The sequence below is a fragment of the Phaseolus vulgaris genome, chromosome 1, assembly GCF_051622355.1.
Source record: "Phaseolus vulgaris cultivar YP4 chromosome 1, ASM5162235v1, whole genome shotgun sequence".
Taxonomy (NCBI): domain Eukaryota; kingdom Viridiplantae; phylum Streptophyta; class Magnoliopsida; order Fabales; family Fabaceae; genus Phaseolus; species Phaseolus vulgaris.
This window is the reverse complement of record NC_143498.1, coordinates 50,120,809-50,144,952: the sequence shown is the minus strand read 5'-3', so window position 1 is coordinate 50,144,952 and position 24,144 is coordinate 50,120,809. Positions and strand designations below refer to the sequence as shown.

Sequence of the window (24,144 nt, the reverse complement as noted above, 5' to 3'; positions counted from 1 at the left end):
TAAAATGAAAGAACAAAGTGGAAATTTTAATATTTATAGTTTCAGAAAAAAAAAGTACGAGGTACGAAACGAAATGGGCTCACCCATGAGATGAAGCCCAGAAATAAAAATAAAAATAAAAAAGAGAAAGTGAGGGCGGATCGTAGAGGAATGATAAAACGGAAATGGGAGGCAGAAGACTGAAAAACAGAGAAACCATGGGCGTTGAATCGGTTACGCCGTCGCCACCTCCTCCGAGATCGGAAGGAAAAACCACTTTGCTCCAAAACCCCAAGATACCCTTCGCACTGGCTCTTCTCTTCGCCGACGCCCTCCTCGTCTCTCTCATAATCGCATTTGTCCCTTGTAAGTTTCAATTTCCGCATCCTCTTCTTCAAAACTTCAATTCATCTTAATTGATGCACGACGGCGTTTTATGCTTCCAGATACGAAGATAGATTGGGATGCTTACATGTCACAGGTTACCGGGTTTCTGGAAGGGGAGAGAGACTTCAGCAACCTCAAAGGTGACACTGGTCCTCTGGTCTACCCTGCTGGCTTTCTCTACATTTACTCTGCATTCCAGTATCTTACCCAAGGACAAGTTTACCCTGCTCAGGTCACGCATTCAAATTCTTCTATTTCTCATTCTACTCAATTGTTAACAAACCAAGTAATTCATCATGTCTTTCTCTTTTCTCGTTGCAGATTTTATTCGGTGTGTTGTATATCATCAACTTAGCAATCGTTCTCGCCGTCTATGTCAAAACCGATGTGGTAAGGATATAATTTTCCTCTGAGTAGTTGTTGATGTCCATTTCACTGCTTTTGGAAACTGAAATTTCTATCAGGTTCCTTGGTGGGCCCTTTGCTTACTTTCTTTGTCCAAAAGAGTTCATTCTATCTTCGTGCTTCGTCTGTTTAATGACTGTGTGGCCATGACACTTCTTCATGCTGCATTGCTCTTGCTTGTGCACCGAAGGTGGAATATTGGGTTGATTGTGTTTAGGTAAATGCTCTCTTTCTAGACTCGTCTTTTTTTTTAATATAAGGATAAAATGTTTACGGGGCTTCTGGCAATTATCTGTTAGTGGAGCTGTTTCTGTAAAGATGAATGTGCTTCTTTATGCTCCACCTTTACTGCTCCTCATGCTGAAGGTACATATATACGTGCAATATTTATCAGGGTATGTTGCCATCTTTTTCTTTGTCTCCTTACATCGTAATGCTCATGTAGCCTGCTTTCTTCACGCGCATGCAGGCTATGGATATCAGTGGCGTGTTATTGGCATTAGCTTGGGCAGCAGTTGTTCAGGTCCCTTGCATTTCATTTTCCTCTATATTTGTAATTTGTGAGACAATAATTGCCCGCGTTGTTATTTATAGAGTGCACAAATATTTGGGTGTCTGATGGCTGTCTATTTTTTGTTTTAAAATAATCTTTCCATATTAGCAGGTGAGTTTCTCTCTGTGGTCCTCCAGCTTGTTTGATTCTCCAGAGTGTGCAATGTGCAATTTTTTTGTTAACATCAGTTAACTCCAGTATGGTTAACTTCTGCCATAGATATTACTGGGGCTTCCTTTCCTGGTTTCATATCCAGTTGCGTATATATCAAGCGCCTTCAATCTTGGCCGTGTCTTCATCCATTTCTGGTACGTATTTTTAAGTGTGCCCTTTATGTATGCTTGATATGATACCATGAACTCAAAAACAAATTTAGCTTTCAGTATAATCTGAAACCCTTTTTTTCTGTGGTCAAAGTGATGATGAGTGGTAGACTGGAAATATTGCAGATAAGAGTATCTAAAGTTTTATTTTCTGCGATGATCATGTGCTACGCTCTGGCACTAAGGAACATATTTAGATAGGCGCGCTTTTAGATGCAGTAATACATAAGCTAATAAGCTGCTGAAGATGGTATCTTATATAGGGGTGATTGGAGATACTGCTTACGTTTTTCAGGTTGAACTTGTGACATATGCCTAAAATTTAAGTGTTAGATTGAGAAATATAGCTGATAAACTCTTTTTATTATGCTGCATGCTTATGTCTATAACTTTGATATATTCATGTGACTATGCGTGTATTCAACCATGTCCTCGTTTATGTATTATTGTTCTTTATTTGTTTAGCGATTCTCACAAGAAATGTGAAGTTTAAACGTTACACTAAAACCTTCCTTAATGTTTTGACCTAAGTGTAAAAAATCTGCTTCTCTATGAGAAGTCACACTACTCCCTTGTGAAAACCTGGTTGGAAGCTAATTTAGCATTGGTGGGCTAGTGGACCTAAGTTATCTGTTAATGGCATAGAGGACTTAAAAAAATATGACATCAAGGTTACCTAGGAATTAGACGACTGTGGAGTTGGCGTGAGAGAAAGGATTAATCAAATCCTTTTGAATGAAGAGAAAAACAATGTGAAAAGTTTTTTTTAGAGGCACAACACAGCCTACAGTTCCTTCTTGTCTTGATCTGAGTTGGGCAATTAGGGGGTTGGATTTGGCAATTCAGAATTGGGTTTCTGTGAATGAGAAGTTTTGATTCCGGTGAATGGTCATGTATTACCCACATTTCGTGTATCATAACTTAATTGAGACACAACCTGTTTCATTTCAATTCAAAGCACTAAGGGGATTAGATTAGTATATTGAAGTTGATGTATTGAGTTTGTGGTACCTTTAATATTGAGAAACTGTATTTTACCTTTTTCTTACGTAGGTTCAGTTAGATGTTTCCTGATGTATTATTTTAATTTATGTTATCAGGTCTGTTAACTTCAAATTCATCCCTGAGCCGATATTTGTGTCCAAGGGATTTGCTATCTTTTTGTTGGCTGCTCACCTCATATTACTTGCTTCCTTTGCGCATTATAGTTGGTGCAAGTAGGTATAAAAGGTTTATTTTTCTTTTATTTTTTCAATACAGAAAATGCTAGGAACCCCCTTCAACTATAGGTTAATTGCTGAAAAGCCCTCATTGGTTTAAAACTCAGTAAGACTTCTTGAACTTCAAGAAATACATGAGGGGTTCAGTTCATAGCCTGCACAATCTATTAAATTCAGGGAGGTGAGTTTTGAAGTGTTTCTGCTATTAACCTATATAATAGGGGGTTTTATATGTAATTTGGAAAAGAAAACTTAATTTATCTTGTCAAGTCATAGATTTATTAAGTTATTTTTATTCTGTTTTTGACCATAAATAATGAGAATCAACAATGTTTTTATTTGTGGTACCTAATGTTGGACAGTGAAGTGTCAACAAGATCATAAATAGGTGTCATAGTCTTGTATTGATGAGAATGCTGTGATGATGAATATACTTACTAGAATAGATAAGATGGATGCATGAACGAATTAGAGACAAAGTAGGAGTAACTGTTATTCAGTGGAAGTTGGTAGGAATGTATCTAAGATGGTTTGGCCAGGTTGGAATAAGATAGACTCAAATGAGTAGATTTGATTAGATAGAGGATAGCTTAAGATGGAGTTGGATTTAAATGGCTTCGCCAAAGACCTGGTATTTGATATTAACACAATGGCATTGTTTGATCTATGAAGTGCCTCCTACCTAGGGGGAAATGCCTTTTGTTGTCATTGGTGGTGATGGTGTGACCAATGTTTATTATTGTCTATGCCGTGGACGTCATAATTGGGATACATATGAAGTATGATGTATACTTGGATTGAAATATTGATGCAGCTGGATGACATGTTCACTTGTTTAATTTCTCACAGACATGAAGGAGGACTTTGCAACTTTCTGCATTCCAGATATGTCTTTATGAGAATGAGGTTTGCGGTTTTCTTCTCTTCCTCATTTTCTAAGAAGGTTGGCAAGATCAGTTCATCATCCCTCCAGATCCTTAATAAAGAACGTTAGTAATCAATCTCTTGTAGGATTTAAGAACATCACTTCCCCTTTTTTGGTAAGTGATGCTAACTTTTGACTTTTGCTCAGATATTGTGACAACTATGTTTGTTGGGAACTTCATTGGCATTGTATGTGCTCGGTCATTGCATTATCAGTTCTATTCTTGGTAAGTCTGCTGGGTTTCTGTTAATTATACAACTACTAGCTCTCTGCTTAATTTATTCTTACTCGTCAAAATAATTTAAAGAAAGGAAAACAAAAAACCGACCTGCTTAATTTATTAAGATGATAGAAGATGCAACCACAAAACAGTTGTTCCTGTTTGTGGTTTTGTATTCTAAAATACCCTGGTGCTAATTCTTGCTATTTGTTATGGTACAGGTATTTCTGTAGTTTACCTTACTTATTGTGGAGAACGCATTACCCAACGTTGTTGCGGTATGTTTAACCCACTTCCCATGCTTGTATTTAATATTTTTTAATGATTTTATTTTGTATTGAATTAATAAATAATCTATTTCCCTACTTGGCATGCACAAGCAGTTTGATTTTGTTTGTGGGAGTGGAGCTGTGCTGGAATATCTATCCTTCGAATAGCCTTTCTTCAGCCTTTCTTCTCTGTCTTCACTTAATTATTCTCTGGGGTTTATGGTCTGCTCCCCCTGAGTATCCTTATGAACAATATAAGCCATCATATCGGAAAAACAAATAGAAGTTCAAAGATTCCTCTCCGTTTATGTTGTGGTGTATAGAGGATGAATTAGACAAAATGATTCTCCTTCATCACTGCTTCCCCTTTGATGTAGATGTTTGTGATGTATCTTGGAACAAACACAAGGACTACTAGTGGATGTAAAACAGAGTATAGGAGCCAGAATCATGTTTTTATAAGTTTTGTGTTTGCTCACTTTGAAAGTTTTGCACTTGCTAAGTGATAGTGTATCTAAAATGGAATTATTGACATTTAATAGCATAAATGAATTAATATCGCGGAAACAATTATTTTGATATTTTGATTTAAAAAAATGTAATTTTTCCAGCGGTCAGTTAAAGAGTATTACTAGTATGTGTGTGTGATTTTCCCCTAAATTATGTTGATAAGTAGTCATTTCTCCTTGATTTTTACACTTGATCTCTCCCTATCGACTTTGGTAATTACATATCTATATTTTTTTAACTTAATAATCTATTACTGTATATAAAGAATATTTTATTTTCTAACAGTTGTTTTTATATACATGTTTTTTCAGTCATCTTAGTCTTACCCATATAAATATAACTAATTTATTAATTTGTAAAAACATTACCATAATAAACAATAATTATTATACTATAATAAAATTTACAAATGTTTGTAGTCCATAATTATAATATTATAAAATATAACCTTTTTATGTGTACTTTTGTATTTAAATATAAATTTAATGATAAATATTTATTTTAATAATTAATTTTTAATTATATGTATTTTATTGATATTATAAAAACAATGTATATCTATAACAATTAATAATAATATTGATTAGATATTGTAACCAAATTTTTCTTCTATGCTTTTTTACCCTTTTATTCTTTGCATTTTATATTTATTAACCAATTTAATAGTTTGTATCATCTAATAAAGTTTGAAAGTATTTTATTTTATAATTATAACTTATATTTTAATTAGAATATATAATATTTTATAATTGCTTTTTATATACATATATTATTGTAATTTTACTTTTTATTTTAATGAAAAATTACAAGTATTTCTATTACATAATTATATCATTATAGAAATTAATAAAGTAATTGTTTATAATTAATTTTTGTGTTTATAAGTTCTTATAATTTTTAAAAAAATTAGTAATAGTTTTACTTAATTTTAGTATAATAATATTTTTTTTATTTTTTATTTTTTTAATCATCTACAAAAGGTCGACATATTGCATGTAGTAATAAACATAAATAAATATAAATTTAAAATATTTTATTAATATTATTATTATTTATTATATTTATAAAAGGAATTTGTTAAGTAGGTGTAATTTGGAAAGCAAGGTTAAAATATATTTTTCCTTTAACTTTTCTTCTTAAAATGACCAAAATGCCCCCATTAATATGTTAATTTAAAATTAAACTATTGTAGATAAGCAACTTTATTTAGTAGTAAATGCAAATAAAAAAAAAGTTGACTGTTTAGGTAAAGAGAAATTAAAAAGATGATAATATAAAAAAAAAAATCTCAAAAAAATTCTAAATAGAAATGATTTTAATTTCAATATAATTTTTGAAATAACAGAAAGTAAGTGATTTCACTGTTTAGTGTGTAGTTAAGTAACTAATGAAGAATTGGATTATTTGCTTGTGTTTTAGACTTTGAAAGCAATTGAAGGAGTTGGAATTGTAATTTTAATCAGAGCATGGTTAGGCTCTCTCTTCCTAATTTCCCTCTGTTATTGTTATATTTGTAGCTTGGTTGGCTTTATCCTGCAAGTGTTCTTCTCATACACAGTATCAATTTTAATATTTAAGCAGTTAGGGTTTTCAATATCAATAACCCACCCAGTTTGCATGGCTTAATTAGGGATCTTTTGTGGTACTGCTATGGATGTATTGTAGCTCATTGCATTGCATGGTTATATGTCATTTCAATTTTATTTCATTTGTTATTTTTGGTTCCTTTTTTTATTGGCACTTCCTTTTTTTTGACAGGACGGACATGATTCTGAATACCCAAAGCAAAGCACTGCTGATATGACAGCTTTTGTAAGTTGTTAAGCATCTCCAAGAGTTAATGGTTTTGTTCTATGTTTCATTTATGTGAATGCCAATAGTAATAGTAACTGGTTGTTGCTGTAGATTGTAACATTTGAAAAAACGATTTTAGATTATTAGTTTAATGTCTAGAACCATTTCTACTTATTTGGTCTGTACCAAAAGTCCACTATGAGAGTGGGAGTATGCAATTGTTGCTATTGTCTGTCAACTTTTTACCTTTTTTTCTTCTTTTTCTCTCTCTTCAGGTGCAAAATCTTCTCCAGCAGATGGTGAGTTGTGTACTCTAGGCTCGTAGTCTTGCAATGCTGATTTGCAGTATATATTTCACTTCTCTTAACAAGAATTTTGTTTTCAGAAAATTAGGTTCCAGACAATGTCTGACTCCATCATTACAAAGAATATCCTTTGTATTCTTAGTAAAGTATCCTAATATTGAATGGTAAGCTTTAATGAAACTAATTTCAGAAAATGGTAATTCATATTAGTGTTTTTTCCAGGAAATAAAATGATTCGGAATGGACAGATGACAATAAATCTTAGGTGGTGTCATGTTGCTAACTTACATTCCTTATGGACAAGCTTGCAAGGAATGCTTTTGAAGATTTGATTAAGGAATTAATGGGAGTTTCAAAGTTTGGTTTTGCTGAATTGTTTGTGTTTTGAAGTGGTCTTTATAATTCATAAACAACCCTGTTATACTATAAAAGGCAAATCAAATTCAAACTCATAACATCAGCGCAGGTGGTAAGTTATTTGTTCACACAGCTGCATAATCCTTTTCTTTATGAACTGAAGAATGTGTACAATTTGCGATGTGACTTTATGCAACTTATGTACATTTGTGATTGAGTGGTGTCATATATATGTTTCCAAGTCAGGATGGACAATGATGCCAATTGTATCACCTTACATAATTATAATTATTGCTGACTTGCCCATTGTAAAAATTGCTCAAGTAATGTTTTTCTTAACGTCAAGCACTTGATGAGATGGGAAACCGTATAAATGAGTTGGAACAAAACATCAATGATCTAAGAACAGAGATGGGAGTGGAGAGCACTCATCACCTGTGGCCCCTGTTGCCCGTGCTAAGCCAACGGAAGAAGAATCTAACAAAGAATAAGGTTCTGCTTGAGTTACATTTGTGTTCTACTGTCTTGTTTTGTTTTGTTTTGTATCTTGTGATAATTCAGGATTTTGTGACTGTGTATCTAGTGATCTTTCTGTTTATTTGACACCAACAAATTTATTTGGTCTGAATAGACTTATGTTTAATTATGAATGCAGACATTGTATATAATAAACATGTTTCTAGCACCCTTTGCACCTTCCCTTCCTTTTCCGGTGGAAACTCATGTTTGAGGTGGAGTAAGCAAATAAAAAACACACACAAATATATTAACAATAGCCACACCAGTGAAGATTAATTTACATAAAATTACAAAAAACAGACGAAAACAGCATTCAAAGTAAAAAAAACATAACAAGCCTGAGGATCATAACTAGAAGGCAGAGTAAGGAAATGAAAGAAAGTGCATGTTTGAGTTGCTGTTCTTTCAAATTGTTGTGACAGTCACTTCAATACCCTTCCAACCCTTTTGCAAACTTAATTGAGTCTTGAGAACATCGACTCAAACATGCAGAAAGCTGAAATTGTTCTAAGAATTACGACAGCGAGTGATGGTGGGGCAGCCACGGGTGTAAGGATTAGCTTCTGCACCTGGCTTGCAGTTGTAGTAGGAAGCACCCCTCCTAGAGCATGGCACAGTGTTACGTTGCAGCGCCTTGTAGCTTATATACTGTGAGGTTGCTAGAATGCGCCGGTGGGACTCTGAGTCCATTCCAAACTCACCCTCTTCCATGCACTCCTCTATGGAGCCTTGGCAAGGTGCTGTTGTCTTAGGCACCAACCTTAGACGGTGCTCACCTATTGCACCTACTATGGAGAGACTAATGGACATAGCCACCAAGAACATGGCCAAGAGAAAAGAAGCATTTGACATTGTTTTGAAGTGAAGAAGATGGTGCTCTTATTCTTGTATAGAGTTTCAAGTCTTCCATTCATTCTATTCTATCCTTTTATAGAAGCTTACTAGGAGAGTAGGAACTGGTAAACTTGTTTTAGAAGGATTTCAGTTTTATAACAAGGGACTATTAAATGTCACTTTTTCTTTTCATGACATTAAAAATAATAAGTGTTGGAATAACATATAATAATAATAATAATACTAATAACCTAGCACCTACAAATGAGGAACTCGTTTTACAACCTTCTAGTGATTTGGAAGTTCAAATGTGTTTCAATTGCTAAGAAGAAAAAGTTGGGTACACGATGAATAAACCATTCAAAACCTACCAAGAAAATGATATTAAGAATGATTCAAAGCATTAACTAATTAACTTTGAAATGTTTAAGTGTTGGGCTTAAGATGTATGGATTACGCAGATGGCTAATTCAATATTTTGTGGAGTCTGAGGCCTTGAAATTGATGTTGGGTTTGAAATAATGTTTCTCACGATAGGCCACTATAAGTCATTTTACCTGCCGAATTCCGTTGGCTAATTGATATTGAAAAACAGCTTCTTCTGAAAGCAAGGAATCGTGCTTATCCTAACAGACAAACATCAATAGTAACATAAGCTCCAATGTTCCAAAGTTGCCATCAAATGTTATTGGTGTAATAATAAGTTTCTAAATCGAATGAGTGTGTAACACAGGGTTGGTTTACCTGTACGGAAATTAACTCCTTTTTAAGAATATTGTGGTTTAAAAAATTTATGGAAAAATTGAAAACTATTTTTAAAATAAATTAATACATATATGCACATCAACACAAGTTGCTTCAAGTAGGAAAACTTGATCCTCCTTAAATAAAATCTTGGGTTTGAGTTTTACGAGCTAAACTTGTAAATTTTGGAAGTTTATCCGACTTAGCTTAGATCACTGGCAGAGAAAAGCTATACCCTTGTAAAAAATATTTATATCATGCATTATAAGTTTGTTAACTTTTATGATAATTAATTATTTTATAAATCATATCAATAATGATTGTGATAGCATAAATCTCTAAAATTGTTTGTGTTTTGTAAGATTACTTAATTATTAGAATGTGTTTTCTTTTTAAATACATTAATAAAATTTTCAGTTATTTGATAACACACTGATAAAATTAATATATATACAAGTCAGTCATCAATAATTTAGTTCTTAAAATTTGAATGCCGATAAAAAAATAATAAATAATTTGTTTAGACTTTTAAAGATGATATTTTGAAATTTAAATTATAGAAATTATATTATCTTAAATTTTATTTGTTATTTTGTATATTAGAACTTTGATATGATTAAAGTTAGATTTGTCAGATTATATTATATATATTATTTTTTAATTAACCAGATCAATCAATGATCCAATGATCATATCATTAATCAATTGATCAATGTCTTGCCAAATCAATTTTCTTAATACTATTCAAAATAGAATCCTAATAGTTATACAAATTTGGATTATTTCAAGACTATTACTTAATAAATATAAAATGAAAACCTTGGCAGCTGACAGTGTTATTTTCAAACAGCATGAATATAAACTAGTTTAACTAGCTGTAGTTAAATTCAGATGCATTCTCTTGTCAATCTGTAATCTGTGTCTAAAATTACACAACTTCGCTCAAGTACAACACTACTTTTTTACGAATAAACTACATGATTGAATTGTCACCAAAATATTTTATCAACATTAATATTCCTTCGTAACATTTTCTTTGCAATTGTCTGTAGTGATCGTGGAGGAATGGATGTACAATATTTAGTTTAATGGTGAAGAAAAAATGCTGCTGTGGGACATTAGCAAGGACGGTGATACCAGGATTGTGTGACACATGGAACAGGGAAAAGAATAATACTAATTTGCACCCTCTGAATTCTCATCTTTCCAGCTTGCTTAAAAGTGCTTCCATTGGTGGTAGCTCCTTCACAATTTGCTCCCAATCAGGCACACCCTGTAAATGCATTACCACTCATTAATATGTTACTGGTAATGGTATCAAGGGTAGTGAGTCAAGTCCAACCATGTTCAGTTTTTCATGACATCTAGGAAACTAATAAATGACAATTCCACAACAACGTGGAGAAAAACTTCATAAGTTTACTCTGAAATGGAACTTACTCTCCCTGATCTTCGAACTCTTCCATCTAAGCGCAGTATTATGTACACATCTTCACCAACTGAAACTCCTTCAGATTTTTGCTGATCTCTTATCCACCTAGTTAAGTTAGCATACAACTATTAGCTGACATCAATCCATCCACCCTTTGACATCCATGTTGAGGCTTGTTTCCTCCCCTCGTTTAATGAAAAAATACATTACAATGATAGCTAATATACAAGAAATCAGAGCATAATACCGTTCCCATTCTGCAGGAGACACAACCTCAGCCTTGAACCTAATTTCAGATTTCAACTTCGATTTTGCAGTTACAGACTGTGCTCGCTTCTCAAAATCTTCCTAGCAAAGTCTTATGGATTAGTGTCATCTCATCAAAGAAATAAAACTTTTGGATGAATAGCAAGATATATATGAAGGTACATGGTTATATCAAGTCTTACCCCAATGGATGGAAGAGCTTCAGCAGCTTTTGGCTGCAGACCAAATCCTTTTTTCTCAATTTTTGTTTCCCGGCCTTCTCCCCAGATAACAGGAACTAACAGAACACCACGTCTAAGGAGATCGGTGCGAAATCTATCGGCTCTTTGCATAGCCAAAGACACTGTTTCCTTTTTTCCTGCTAATATAACCTAAAACCAAAGCTTCAGTTAGAGCATGGAAGATTCATATCGAAAAGGAAAAGAACAAAAACAAAGAGAAAACAGTATACATTACAAAAGAAAAAGCAAATAGTCATAACGTGATAATCATTACTGTCACTAGAGCTGGGCATAGTTACAGAAAGGAGACAAATGGGAGAAGAGAAGTCAACCCATTTAATGCCACAAATATGTTAAATGTTGGGTTGGGAGCATTTTACAGCTCAACTTCATGTTATCAGTGCCTCTCATTTACGTATGAATTTCAAGATTAAAGTACCACTTCAGAAGGCCAGCATTGTAAAGAAAGGAGATAATGTCAATTTTATTTTTTTTTATCAGCAATAAATGAATAAAATTAAGGGGATACTTAAGGGGTATCCCAACCCGTGTACCACAGCCACAAAGTTACACTTCCACAAAAGAAAGTATAACCAAAACCCCAAGCCTACAAAAGGGAATGCCAAACCCAAACCAGCACTTATAAAAGAACCAAATGACAGAATCAATAAAATAACAGCACCCAACACCCAACTGCACTCCAAAGAACAGCACGGCAACACCTAAAAAATCCTAACACTCTTCACCAGTTTTCCAAGCTGCTCCCCACGGCACCCTTCAAATCACACCCTCTCCAATTGAAACCTTCATTCCTGCACCGACCCCCCTACACATACGAATTATAGCAGTCCAACCAGCCAACCAGTCCACCTTGACACCAAACAGCAATTACGTAACCCGACATAACGCCTTGGTTACTCATTGCCACAGCTTCACATTCCTCAACCAAGCTATCTCCACCACCCGAAAAGTGTGGCTCAAACCCAACCTTAGCTCCCCTCCAAAGCATCCAGCCTTGATCTAATCACGCCCCGTGACTCCGGAAAATGCAGGAAGACCACCCTACCACCACAAAACAGCTGTTCCCATGTTATGACTCCTTTATAAAGATGCTACGTGTTCCTGCAAAAGATGATTGAAGACCAACCCCAATACAGGTAACAGCAGCTAACCCCTAAGGGATTCACTCCATCACCATCACAGGTTCCAACCGAACCATAACCTTCACATGATACCAACCAGAAAAACCAGCTTCTTCAGGAGACCCAAAACAAGGAAACATTAGCAGCTTTTAATGCATATAATTGGGTTGAAAACCCAATCTGTAAAAGAATAAGAGAACGAGTGGGCTTTATGCTTTAGCCACAGCCAAGACTTAAGTTGGGCCCTCTGGAATATTTCCTCTGCATCTACTACCCCTTGCTGAAAGGTAATCAGATTCCTCTGGTCCCATATACTTCTAATAACATTAACCCAGACCCCTTTCCAGATCTTATTCTGCTTGTTACTAACTTGAAACAAGTGGAAACTTAGGAAATGCCGCTTAAGATCATGATGCTCAACAAAAGAAATGCCTACCCACTGAAGGCATTGAGACCATACCTGTTGAGCATATTTACAATCCATGAAGAGATGTTGACAGGTCTCTTCCTGTAGCAGACACAAGGGGTCTTGGATGGATGGTAAAAGTCTTGGATATTATCGTAACTTGTATTAAAAAATGAACTCCAAACAAGATAAACAACAGAAGAAGAAACACTGATAATGGTGTCTCACCGACAAATTTCAAATAATCATCATAATTATTTATTACTCAGAAGCTACTGATACTTAAAAGTTCAAATAGTTAGTTTGTCCTGACAGAGATATACTAGTGTTTTTGGATGGCCAAATACATATAAAATACCTTTACAGAAAAGGCTTGCTTTTTTATCTTTTATTATTGTAAAGTTGTATATTATAATAATAGCAATTTCGTATAATTATGGTTCCATACGTTCATGATTCCCCTAGTCATTATATATGTTGAGCAGCATGTAAGATAATTTTATATATGTAGGGCTTCAGCAAAAAATCACAAAAGAATGACAATTTTGTAGCTAAGTTGTAAGCTTTGCATGTGGGAACAGGATGATCTAATTGTACAAGATTAGTTCTAATTTAAACCAATTGCAATGAAACCATGCAACAAGAAAATGTCAACAAGCCACAATGCAATATTGCATCTGAAATATAAAAAAGTTACAACTCACAAGTTGAGATTTGAGCCAGCTAAATTACTATTTGAAAATGTACTGAGGTAATGAAACATTTATTAAGAGTTTTAATTTTTTCTATCATTATATTTTTAATTTTTTTTTCCTTAAAAGACATAACCTTTACACTGTGAGAGATTTTTCAAATCATATTATAAAACTGAGAATTTTGATAAAGCTATTCCTTCCTCCCTCATAAATGTCCCATGAGTGTGTATGACTTTCTTTTTGTATGAAATGCCTTAATATATAATGCATAAGGTAATAATCACTTAATATGCAACATGCTTGTGATAATTTCAACAAGTAAATGAGTTAAAAATTTATTATCTTGCATGTATCTATGTATGTATAAAGAAAAAAATAATTTGTTTGTTAGTTGCCATTTATCTTGTGTTGAAGATGGACTATTGTGAAGCATCCCCCCCTATTTCTATGCTTCAAAACCTAATACAGAGGAAATATTTCAATCATAGCAAGAACCCCCTCCTCCTAGAAATGAGAAAAACAGAAGAAAAAGAGATAAAAATAAACATGTAAATACTAAGCAAAAGGAAAAAGTCCAACATGTGGTAGAGACTAGAGACAGAGAAAATATCAAAAGAACATAGATACTAACTGGTCTAACGGTATCCCGTAGCTGCACAAGTTCAACTACTCGATTAGTTGAAAGCCGCAAAGGCAACCTTGATAGTGTCTCATCTCGAGATATTTGTACAAGTTGTTCCTCCTCTTTTTTATTGTCCCAAAAGAACAATGCCACAAGAACAACAATACCTGCACAGCTGATTCCAGTGCTTAGTCATTTAATGAAGCAACGTAAAAGGTATCATCATCACACCCCACAATTATCTTGAAAGAAAACAAACTCAGAGAGACAAAGAGAGAGTAACACACTAAATTTAGTCAATATAAATTGATTCAGAATTGTTTGTTAGCAAGTTAAATATATCACTATTCACCTCCAATATTAATGGCAGCATTCCCAGAAGTTGCCAAGAGATCGGGAGCACCATCACCACCACTAATTGCACGAATTAGCCTGGGCACAGTAAGAAACAATGATATTCCTGCAGCTGCTGTCAGTGCTACATAAAAGAATCTCCTAACCCCACGAAATGGTGCTTGAACTTCACTAATAAGTTTTAGATCTCGCCGAAAACTGTAGCCAATATCCTCCCCACCAAGCCTAGCCTGATTGTGTGGCAGAACAGTAGGAATCATTGTTAAAAACTTCAAATATTTAACATTCAATTAGACAGAGTTACAATGAGGAACACAAGTTCCTTTCAAATGACTTTCCCCCCTGTAACCCTGACTATTATATTATCCCTCTGAATGATATCCTTTCATGTTTCAAGCTATCTCAACAGTAGCAATGGAGGCATGGGGTGGAAACATAGGAGAGAAAGACTTTATTTTATTAATGGTTTTACAGAATAAAATAACCTTCATTTAACACCTTAAACTTTTAGGAAACTCGGTCATTAACAGCTATGCACACAATATCAGACAACTTAGCATTACAAAATCCTTGATAACAAACTAGAAACCTCTTCTTGTAGTTCCTTGAATTCGGGCAAAACTCTGAAGGAGGCCAAATCGGGATCATTGAGTATGGTAGCAAATTTCAGGTTGTATTCCCTCAAAGCAGTGCGGAGACAATCAGCTGCTTTCTTTCCTTCTCCCCTTCAAGAAAATAATAACCAATGTAAAGAAAAAAATAGAAGTATTAGCTAACCAATGCCCTGATTAAATTGCATGGTTTTTTCATATGATTTATTACATCAAGAAAATGCAAGGAACAGAAAGAAGTCAACAATTTTAGAGATGCCCACTTGCTTAGTCGTCTCGTTGCTAAAAGCCTAGGAAGTCCCAGGATTAGGAATTAAAACTCACAAAAGACATGTGGTGATGGCAAGTAGATACCATACCTTACCATTTCACAACATACAAGTTCCATGACTCAAGTAGTGGATTCAATCTGATTGAATAAGAACCACTGCCATATAGCATCACTAACAAATTCTATTAAACCATTGAAATCACTAATTACCAACTGAAAATTGTGTGATCCATTCTAAAAAAGCATTATACCTGTATGCATGGCAGCAAGCTTTATTGTAGAACGCAGCTTGGGCCTCCACTGGATTAGGGTTCAAGGAAAGTGCAGTTTCAAACTGGGTTAAAGCATCTTTAACCTGAAAAAAAAAAAATCAATTAAGAAAAAGGAAAGAGCTTTTAAGGCCCCACTTAAACTACATGATTCTGCTATAGAAGAATTAGGAGAGTGGAAGAAAAGGTTGAAGATAATAATAATACCCGTCCTTTGGAGAAGAGCTCGAGACCCAAATTGACGCAGGATTCAGCCGTTTGAGTATCAGCTTCTGGGGTCTGTGACGAAGAGCATGAAATCAGAGAAAATTGAATTTTTTTGCGTGAACGTAGAAGAATCGTAGTGTGAGAGGGAATGCATGGCCTTGTTATATTCCTCCAATTTGATTCTGAGAAGCACACGAATTGCTGCACTGCAACCACAGCCATTGCCAAGTTTCATATCTTGTTTTCTTTAAGTGTTACTGCTATTAACGTGTTATCCAAACATGACACAATCTCAACCTTCAGTTTTGGCCAATTCTAGAAACGGACGATGAGGATCTCATGGTGCAGAGCTCCCTCATTTTGATTTTAACGGCGTCGTTTCACCAAATTTGAACATCAAACTCTCTGTAAATTACTCAAATTTTTAGTTTGCAAATAAATTTATTTCATTTTTATTCTCAAGACCACTCTGTCTAAAGTTTTGTTTAAATTAGTAATTGTTTCGTAGGATTAAAAAAATAATTATTTTCCATTCCTAAATTATAAGAGATTCCTAACAAAAGTTACTCAATAGAAGCTAAATTATTAAGGTTTTGTTTCAATTTTGAGTTAATTAATTTCAACGACAATGCTTTCTAAGAGAGAAGTTACTTTTATTGGACATTGACATTGAAGATTTAATAAAAAGTAAGATTTAATTAAGATTTTAATATAATATTTATACAAACAAAAAACTGAAAGTACTATACTATTTTATACTAGTACAACAAAAGGAGACTTGTGCCCTTTTAGAGACATCCATAAACATCTAAAACAAAATCAGTAGAGGAACTGATGTGACATGCAAATAGCCTTTATAGTACAATTGTTATTGCTTGATTGCATATAGATACAAATTGTTCTCTTGTACAAATTGTTCCATGATTACTAATGGCTCCAAATTCAGATAGCACGTCACACTATCTTAAAGACAGTTTAAGCTTCAGCGGCCAATGTTCAAAAGGGAAATTGGATTTAGAAAATCCACAGGCTTATGACAGTTTGTCCACATTTTGTGAAATCGGAAGCTTATTTCTTAGAGTAATAATGGTACGCAAGGCTAGATTGTGAAAGTGCTGGAATAGCATTTATTTCGTGAAATGGATTGAAACATGGTTTTTCACCTTAAATTGACTCTACTAGTTTGTTTGTTTATGTTTTCACATTAAGAATGTGATTTGTATGACATGTTGAAAATTAGATATCTATGTTCTATCCAAGTTTGAGAAGGTGGGTGGGTAATTTAGGGAATGATAAGAAATTAACCAGACAAGGCAAAATTATTATGGTATACGGAAGGTACACTTAGAAATCTTGCATCCCTTTTATTTTCTTTCGCAGCTGTATAAATATCTAACGGCTTTGCAGATTAATCAAAAGTGGTTAACTCTGTTACTGCAAGTTTAACCATGTTATCGGTGAAGGGTGGTTAATACACTGTACAGTTAATAGAAGTAGTACTTAACTTTGTTGAGTAATTGATTAATAAACACGTATCTCATACGATCTTTAAAAGATTTGGAAATAGCCTAAAATAGGCAAAACAGAAACAAACAACTACTACCGCCTAAAAACAGTGCCAGCAGCATCATACAGCAGATGAAGACCACACCATGTGTTTCTTCCTGCACCCATACTTCAAAAAAAATACCTAAATTACACAGTTATAAAGTGCAGAAGTTAAAATTTATGATTTTTTTTTATTCCAGAATGTACAATATTGGACAATTTGAAATAATGCTGGAATTGAAATTTTGTATTTCAGATTCTAAAATCAAGAATGCAAAGAACAAGAGTTACGAATATGGCAACCATTACTGATCGACTTAATGGCTGTGTGGGAATCGTTCTCAATAATAAGCTTAGAGAATTGCACTCAAGAAATTGAAGCCAGAGGGGCTGGCAAGGACGGAAACGGAAGATATTGAAAAGGCAGATATATAGTATTGCTCGGACCAAAACCCTATTTCTCCACTTCGTAAACCGATCCTTGTCATTTTACAAAATACAACAGTATTCATGAACCTTAAACCAAACTTTTAATAAAACCAATTCTCAAAGAAATTTCAACTAGGAGGAAATACCTTATTCAAAGTAAAAAAAAAAAAAAAGATCAATTATTTTGCTCAATGTAGCGCTTGGCTCCCTCCAAAGTATTCTTCAGCAACATTGTGACAGTCATTGGACCTACACCACCAGGAACAGGTGTAATCCAACCTGCAGTTTTAGATGCTTCCTCAAAATCTACATCTCCAACAAGCCTGTAACCAGACTTCCTTGTTGGGTCATCAACAGCATTTGTGCCAACATCTATGACTGCAGCTCCAGGTTTGATCCAACTTCCCTTGATCTATTAACATAAATAATTTCATTATGCATTAGCGAACTCTCCATTAGGAAGAAGATTGGTGGCAGTAACTACCACATGGGATTTCAAAAATAATCAAAAGATTGGCAATAATAACTTGAAGAGGCACAAAATTTACAAAAACTGTGGCACTTTTTGTGCAAACATTGTTTATACCAATGGTACAATATCATGATAGAAATTTCTTGAGTGCAATTCTAACAGATCCGGATAGGTACTACTAAGGACAAGGGGCTGCACAAGAGAAATTTAAAGTAGGCTATTTAATGTATTTGATAGCTAATGATATCCATGACATTAGAATAAGAAATTCATGTTCCAAGGGATAGAATTTGAAACTCCACATTCCACAACTATTGCACAAGGACATAAGAACAGAGATGCAAATAAAGGAAAATATATTTTGATAATTACCATCTTTGGCTGTCCTGCTGCTGCAATAACAATATCTGCTTCACGTATGATACTTTCTGGTTGACTTGTGTGTGAATGTACAGTAGTAACTGTAGCATCCGCTTTCAAAAGCAGCAATGAAGCTGGTAAGCCAACTATGTTGCTTCTACCAACCACAACTGCCCTTTTTCCCTTTATAGTTACACCACTTCGTTGTAATAGTTCAAGACATGCCTGCACAAACAAAAACGTAAATCAGATTTTGAGAGACTATTTGAAAGATAACTTGTCAGTAAACAATCTTGATCGGTAAGATTTAAATAAAATAAAAAAATAGAACAACCTTCCCATAGGTTTAGTGTAGTGAGGATCACAGAGTTTGCTAACAAGTGTAAGAAAGCCTTGTAAAATGGGAATGATGAAGAATAGATCCAATACTTTTGTTCTAAATGATTAATAGAGTTCAAATATTTTCATACATACATCACTCTTGGCCCAAGTTTATCATTTCTCTAGAACAACAAAGGATAAAATCATCATATCAAACAACAATAGCAAAAGCTAATTTGCATGCAGAAATTATGCTCCAGAAAACAAATTTGAAAAAAAAAATCCCAACACCAATAAATTTCAGTAAATAGAAGATATACCTGAACGAAAAAAATAGAGGAAGACATTAGTGACTAACAAGTTAGTTTGTTGTTTTTAAACAAAAAGTTATTTTGCTATAATAGTAGCATTTCCCCTCTTCTAATCTAAGTAGCCAAGCTCCAAACACTTGATGATTTGTAAGAAGAAAAAGACTACATTAAAAAGGAAGAAAAAAAGACATGCGAAATTCATTCAATAGTTGACATATTAATTGAGTGTAATCCAAAATGTTTCAGATTGAAGAGCACTTTGCCTTGGGAGTGCATGGAAGGAACAGGGGATCCCTGCCTTTCATTGCAAGCTTGCCAATGTTCAAAGGATGAAAGCCATCCACATCCTTCTCAAGGCTAATTTCAGTCAGAACTGTCTCTTCATTTATGTGCTTAGGCAACGGAAGCTGAACCAAAATACCTGCGGATATAAACAAACCAACAGTCACAATTAAAAAAAAGGCCCAAAACAAAAAGTATAATCAATATCTAAAATAATACATGCATGAATTGAAAAATGTATGTCTTACACTAACCATGTACATCAGGGTTAGCATTCAACTCATGAACTTGCTTTATTAGTTCAGCTTGGGATACTTGTTCTGGAAGGTCCACATCGAAGGAATTGATTCCCAATTCAGCGCACGCCTTTCTCTTCATTCCCACATAGCTTTGTGAATCCTTCCTGTGCCCTACTATCACCACTGCTAATCCTGGAACCTGCAACATTTCCCCCACACACATACAATCGCGAATATTTACATGATCGAAAATCAAGATTCTTGTTTGTTATATTCAGTTTTGATGAAACGAAAATAAGGGCTTACCTTGCCGTATTTTTGAGAGAGGAAGTGCACCTCGTCGGCGATTTCAGATCGGATGGTTTGCGCAACGGCCTTGCCGTCGATAACGGTGGCCATTTGATCGGTAAAGGATCAGAAAAACGTTTCTTCTATTACTCTTATCACTTCAGAAGTTGTCTGAATATGAAACACCTCACTACTCGTCGTTTCGTGTGCAATGTATCACACGAGTACATGCACGTGTAAAATCTAATAAATATTAAAATATTTATTAAAAATTAGTAGTCTTATAAAAATACCTTAATTTATAATAAATTATAATGTGTTTTATTGAAGTTCGGATACTTCTCTTGAATGATGTGTCCGTGTCAGATACACGTATCGGACACGACATTCAAAAAAATATTTATAAGACATGTATTGGTAAAGTGTTCAATTCAAAAAATATTTGTTGAATTTCTGACAATTTTAGCATGATCCTAATACAATTTTAAAAAGGAAAAACACATTAATTTTTTCAAAACTCAAACTTATTGTATGAATTTTTGGTATGATTATAAAAATAAGAAACAAATCTTATTGAAATAGTCATGAAAAATATCTTTCTGCGAAAAAAAAAAACTGAAACATATTTGTGCACATAAATCTTTATTCTCAATTTATACAATCCATAATTATATAATATATATGTCTATGTGTCCTACATTTTAGAGATTATACCTATCATAGTTATTTTATGAAAAACAAAATACCTGATTTTATGTCTTTCTAATAGTTCAACTTTATTTTTTAGTTTGCAAATCACCTTAGAAAACTTACATTTAAATCTAATATAAAAGTTTGAGATAAATGATGTTCTTAGAGTTATGATGTGAGACTCAAGATACTTTTTTTAGTCTTAAATAAGTTTTTCTAATTTATATAAAAATATAACTCTATATATATTCTTAGATGGATGTAAAAGAAAATACCAAATGTGTTATTATTAAATATCAAGAAATGTAGATATGATCTATCCAATATATTATTATAAGTGAGAAGAATAACGATAAATATTAATTAACTGTTAAATAAATATACGTGTACAAATACTACTACCACCAAAAAAATTTGCAAATTAGATTTGTTTTTAATTGTAATAATTTATTCCAAGGAAAGGATTGGACTAGTTCAGAATTTTTTTAAGACTTCACAAAAATCGGAATTGATTGATTTCGAGTTAATTTATATTAAATTTAATATTTAAAAAAAAATTGAGTCAGCTCGAACCATTTTAATTACACCGAAGTGAGGATTAAATCGTGATCTAAAAAGTATAAAGTAACGTACAATTTTAAAAAATCATATAATCTCTGTTTGTGAGTTTGATTTTTTAAATTAAACAGCATTGTCTATAAATATATAAAAAAGCAAACATCACTTTAGGTAAAATATATTTTTCCTTTAAAATTTAACTAATTCATTTTTTAGTCTCTCAAAAAATTCCAGTCTTTATAAAATTAAAATGTATCGATCTCTGTCACTACCAACTTATTAAAACTCTAATGTTTCTGAGAGTTGAATAGGCATACACTGTAAATAAGAAATAAGTTGATCATGGTAGATAGTTCATTTTTTAATCCTTCCTATAAAACCAATTTGATACATTTTAATTTTATTAAGAAATTAAAAGTGAGTACCAAAACCATATTTTATTCTTTTAATTCCAAACACTCATGTATTATTGATGTTTTTATACATAATATTTTAACTTTAATCGGTTATTTATTTACAAAGGAGGATTTAGATTGTATATTATAGTATAGTATAAAAAAACAAATCTGAAAGAATAAGAAAATATTTATAAAAAAGATCAGATCAAATACCCGATTTAATAATATTAATACTGAAAATTGTTCCATAATCTTCTTTAGAGATGAATTCAGGAATATATATTGAAAGCTGTCATCATCCATAATTCCAATAAGATGAAGCAGCTGCAAGTTTTTCAGACACTGCACAAGCTTAATCATAAACGTACACATAAAGAGGATCTGATTATAACATACACAAAAATTTACAGGTCTGACAGATCTAGCTGCATACATACATAAATATACAAATTTTTGTTTTGATGCAGCAGCCATATATATATATATATATATGATATGAAGTGTTTTTGTCCTTATTTGTGATGCCAAGAAAACTGTGTAAGATTTTTATGCCACTCCCTGCATTATGATATTATATAGAGATGTAAGAAGATGAATGAATCATGGGCACAGTGATAGGTAGATTTGTTATTAAATTTTATGTGTGACTCCAAGAGGCCAAGAACATTAGGGTTCTTATAGGGTCTTCTGGCTGAAGGGTGAACCTTTGATTGCAGCTGAGAAGCCTATTACTCCGTTGTTGGTTGGAGGCATCGGCGGAGATTGCCTTAGAAAGGTGGTGGAGCTTGTCTCCGACGACGGATCTGGCAGAGTCCTTGGGCAGAGAGGTTTCAGCAGAAACGTGAGGTTTCATTGTGGGTGATTAAGTAGGGTAACCCTTTGTAATAGAGCTTAAAGGGTGGAGTAATGGAGATATATATAGAGAGAAATGAAAGCATATGGTAGTGGTAGCTACCATGGCCCACTTCTTCTGTTCATGTGGGTCGCAAGATTCCTTCTGTTGGATGACAGATGGGCTATGTAGATAAGAAAGTGGTGTCACATCTTATCCATACAATTTATAATATTACTTTTCAAAAAAAAAATTTATTAAAAATAGTAATTTGTATCATTATTCCTTTTATTACATCACTCTTCTTGCTTTGATTTGTTTTTTATTTTATATATAAAATATTTATTCTTATAATTAATATGGACCTATTAAATTAGCCTTTTGAGTATATAAGTGTTTGAGAGATTGTGAATTGTCTAATAAATAGGTTGATTGAGTATAATAACAAATATTTATGTTTCGGATTTAATGTTGTACTTATAGATATATATAGTTAATTTAGTTTAATCAAACATAAATCTATATATTCTATCTTTAATTTAAATATTTTTTTCTAATATTTATTTAAATAAATATTTTTGTATAAGTAGAAGACTATGAAATTCGGACACTCCTCTTAAATGGCATGTCTGTGTCGGACACACGTATTGGACACTAATACTTGTATGACACTCGTAAAACACGTATTGGTGAAGTGTCCAATTCAAAAAATATTTATTAAATTTCTGACAATTCTAGTACGGGTCTAACACAATTTTAAAAATAAGAAATACATTAATTTTTTAAAAACTCAAACTTATAACATAAAATTTTATTATGATTATAAAAATAAAGAACAAATCTTTTTGAACCAGTCATGAAAAACATCTTTGTGCTAAAAAAAACTGAAACATACTTAGTGCACATAAATTTTCATTGTCAATTTATATAATTCATAAATATATAATATATAGATTCGTGTTTCCGTATCCTACATTTTAGAGATTATACATATCTTTGTGTCTGTGTCGTATCAGTGTTCATGTCAATGTTTGTACTACATACATAGAGGATATCTCATTTAAAAAAAAATCGTGTAATTGTTCTTGATTATTGATTGTAGGTCTTGGGTCAAAGGAAAGATGCTTACAAAAATATATTCTTACAAGTTAATATTTGATATTCTTTGATTAAATACAAGTTAACCATGTATTTTAACTTAATCTTGATCTATTTATAAAGATGTATTATAATAAACTTAATTTAGTACGGATATCATAATTAATTCCTATCTTAGTCTAAAATTATTTACGGATTCTATTCCAAATTTATATTTAAAAAGTTTTTCTTTAAATTATTGGTATGCTATCAACATTGATAAACTAAGAATTACTCCAGAAAAGCTTCTAAATATCTCTCAAAATATGTGTTATAGACACTTTCGGCCACATGCATTACAATAATTGATTTCATTTTATTACCTTAAGTTGTACATTCTAAATATTTCTTAAACTTCAGATTCAAAACTCTCCTATTCCAAACGTGAAGACAAAAAAAAAATAGATTATGTAAGTTAGAGGAAGACTCGTTCTCTTC

The 24,144-nt window shown here is 33.0% G+C and overlaps 5 protein-coding genes and 1 pseudogene across 14 annotated transcripts; 2 read left to right on the top strand and 4 right to left on the bottom strand.

Annotated features, from left to right (window-relative positions):
• Positions 1–63: 63 nt before the first annotated feature.
• ALG3 (asparagine-linked glycosylation 3) lies at positions 64–4,860 on the top strand. 6 transcript variants are annotated; one of them, XR_016523507.1, is made up of 12 exons: positions 64–345; positions 426–598; positions 688–756; positions 831–988; positions 1,071–1,137; positions 1,241–1,294; positions 1,544–1,632; positions 2,748–2,868; positions 3,717–3,856; positions 3,940–4,018; positions 4,234–4,290; positions 4,396–4,860. XR_016523507.1 is itself a non-coding variant. In XM_068617610.2 (12 exons), the coding sequence occupies exons 1-12, from the start codon at positions 165–167 to the stop codon at positions 4,562–4,564; spliced, it is 1,353 nt and encodes a 450-aa protein (XP_068473711.1). In that variant the 5' UTR covers positions 64–164; the 3' UTR covers positions 4,565–4,860. The 6 variants fall into 6 exon arrangements, 1 of the variants encoding a protein (XP_068473711.1); XM_068617610.2 differs by having other exon boundaries at positions 2,748–2,864; XR_016523510.1 differs by having other exon boundaries at positions 129–345; positions 1,436–1,632; positions 2,748–2,864.
• Positions 4,861–6,176: 1,316 nt separating this feature from the next.
• LOC137814726 (heat shock factor-binding protein-like) lies at positions 6,177–7,750 on the top strand (annotated as a pseudogene). Its single transcript, XR_016523497.1, has 5 exons — positions 6,177–6,260; positions 6,550–6,603; positions 6,861–6,884; positions 6,971–7,036; positions 7,605–7,750. The product of XR_016523497.1 is annotated as a heat shock factor-binding protein-like (transcript).
• Positions 7,751–7,992: 242 nt separating this feature from the next.
• Positions 7,993–8,680, bottom strand: LOC150029682 (rapid alkalinization factor-like). Its single transcript, XM_090305322.1, has one exon. The coding sequence runs from the start codon at positions 8,616–8,618 to the stop codon at positions 8,274–8,276; it is 345 nt and encodes a 114-aa protein (XP_090161448.1). The 5' UTR covers positions 8,619–8,680; the 3' UTR covers positions 7,993–8,273.
• A 1,503-nt stretch (positions 8,681–10,183) lies between these two features.
• LPA1 (tetratricopeptide repeat (TPR)-containing protein) lies at positions 10,184–16,124 on the bottom strand. Of its 4 annotated transcripts, none has more exons than XR_016523495.1 (9): positions 15,842–16,096; positions 15,617–15,720; positions 15,073–15,208; positions 14,482–14,713; positions 14,139–14,304; positions 11,226–11,414; positions 11,024–11,124; positions 10,785–10,881; positions 10,184–10,617 (listed from the first exon to the last, which is right to left on the bottom strand). XR_016523495.1 is itself a non-coding variant. In XM_068617609.2 (9 exons), the coding sequence occupies exons 1-9, from the start codon at positions 16,061–16,063 to the stop codon at positions 10,543–10,545; spliced, it is 1,314 nt and encodes a 437-aa protein (XP_068473710.1). In that variant the 5' UTR covers positions 16,064–16,124; the 3' UTR covers positions 10,184–10,542. The 4 variants fall into 4 exon arrangements, 1 of the variants encoding a protein (XP_068473710.1); XR_016523496.1 differs by having other exon boundaries at positions 11,024–11,120; XR_011081676.2 differs by having other exon boundaries at positions 11,024–11,120; positions 14,139–14,296; positions 15,842–16,095.
• Positions 16,125–17,615: 1,491 nt separating this feature from the next.
• Positions 17,616–20,329, bottom strand: LOC137814724 (Amino acid dehydrogenase family protein). Its single transcript, XM_068617608.2, has 5 exons — positions 20,110–20,329; positions 19,819–20,002; positions 19,546–19,703; positions 18,663–18,875; positions 17,616–18,230 (listed from the first exon to the last, which is right to left on the bottom strand). Exons 1-5 carry the CDS (start codon positions 20,200–20,202, stop codon positions 17,994–17,996), a joined length of 885 nt encoding a protein of 294 aa, XP_068473709.1. The 5' UTR covers positions 20,203–20,329; the 3' UTR covers positions 17,616–17,993.
• Positions 20,330–21,924: 1,595 nt separating this feature from the next.
• LOC150029681 (uncharacterized) lies at positions 21,925–22,638 on the bottom strand. The gene has a single exon (XM_090305317.1). It carries the CDS (start codon positions 22,588–22,590, stop codon positions 22,375–22,377), a length of 216 nt encoding a protein of 71 aa, XP_090161443.1. The 5' UTR covers positions 22,591–22,638; the 3' UTR covers positions 21,925–22,374.
• Positions 22,639–24,144: the final 1,506 nt, after the last annotated feature.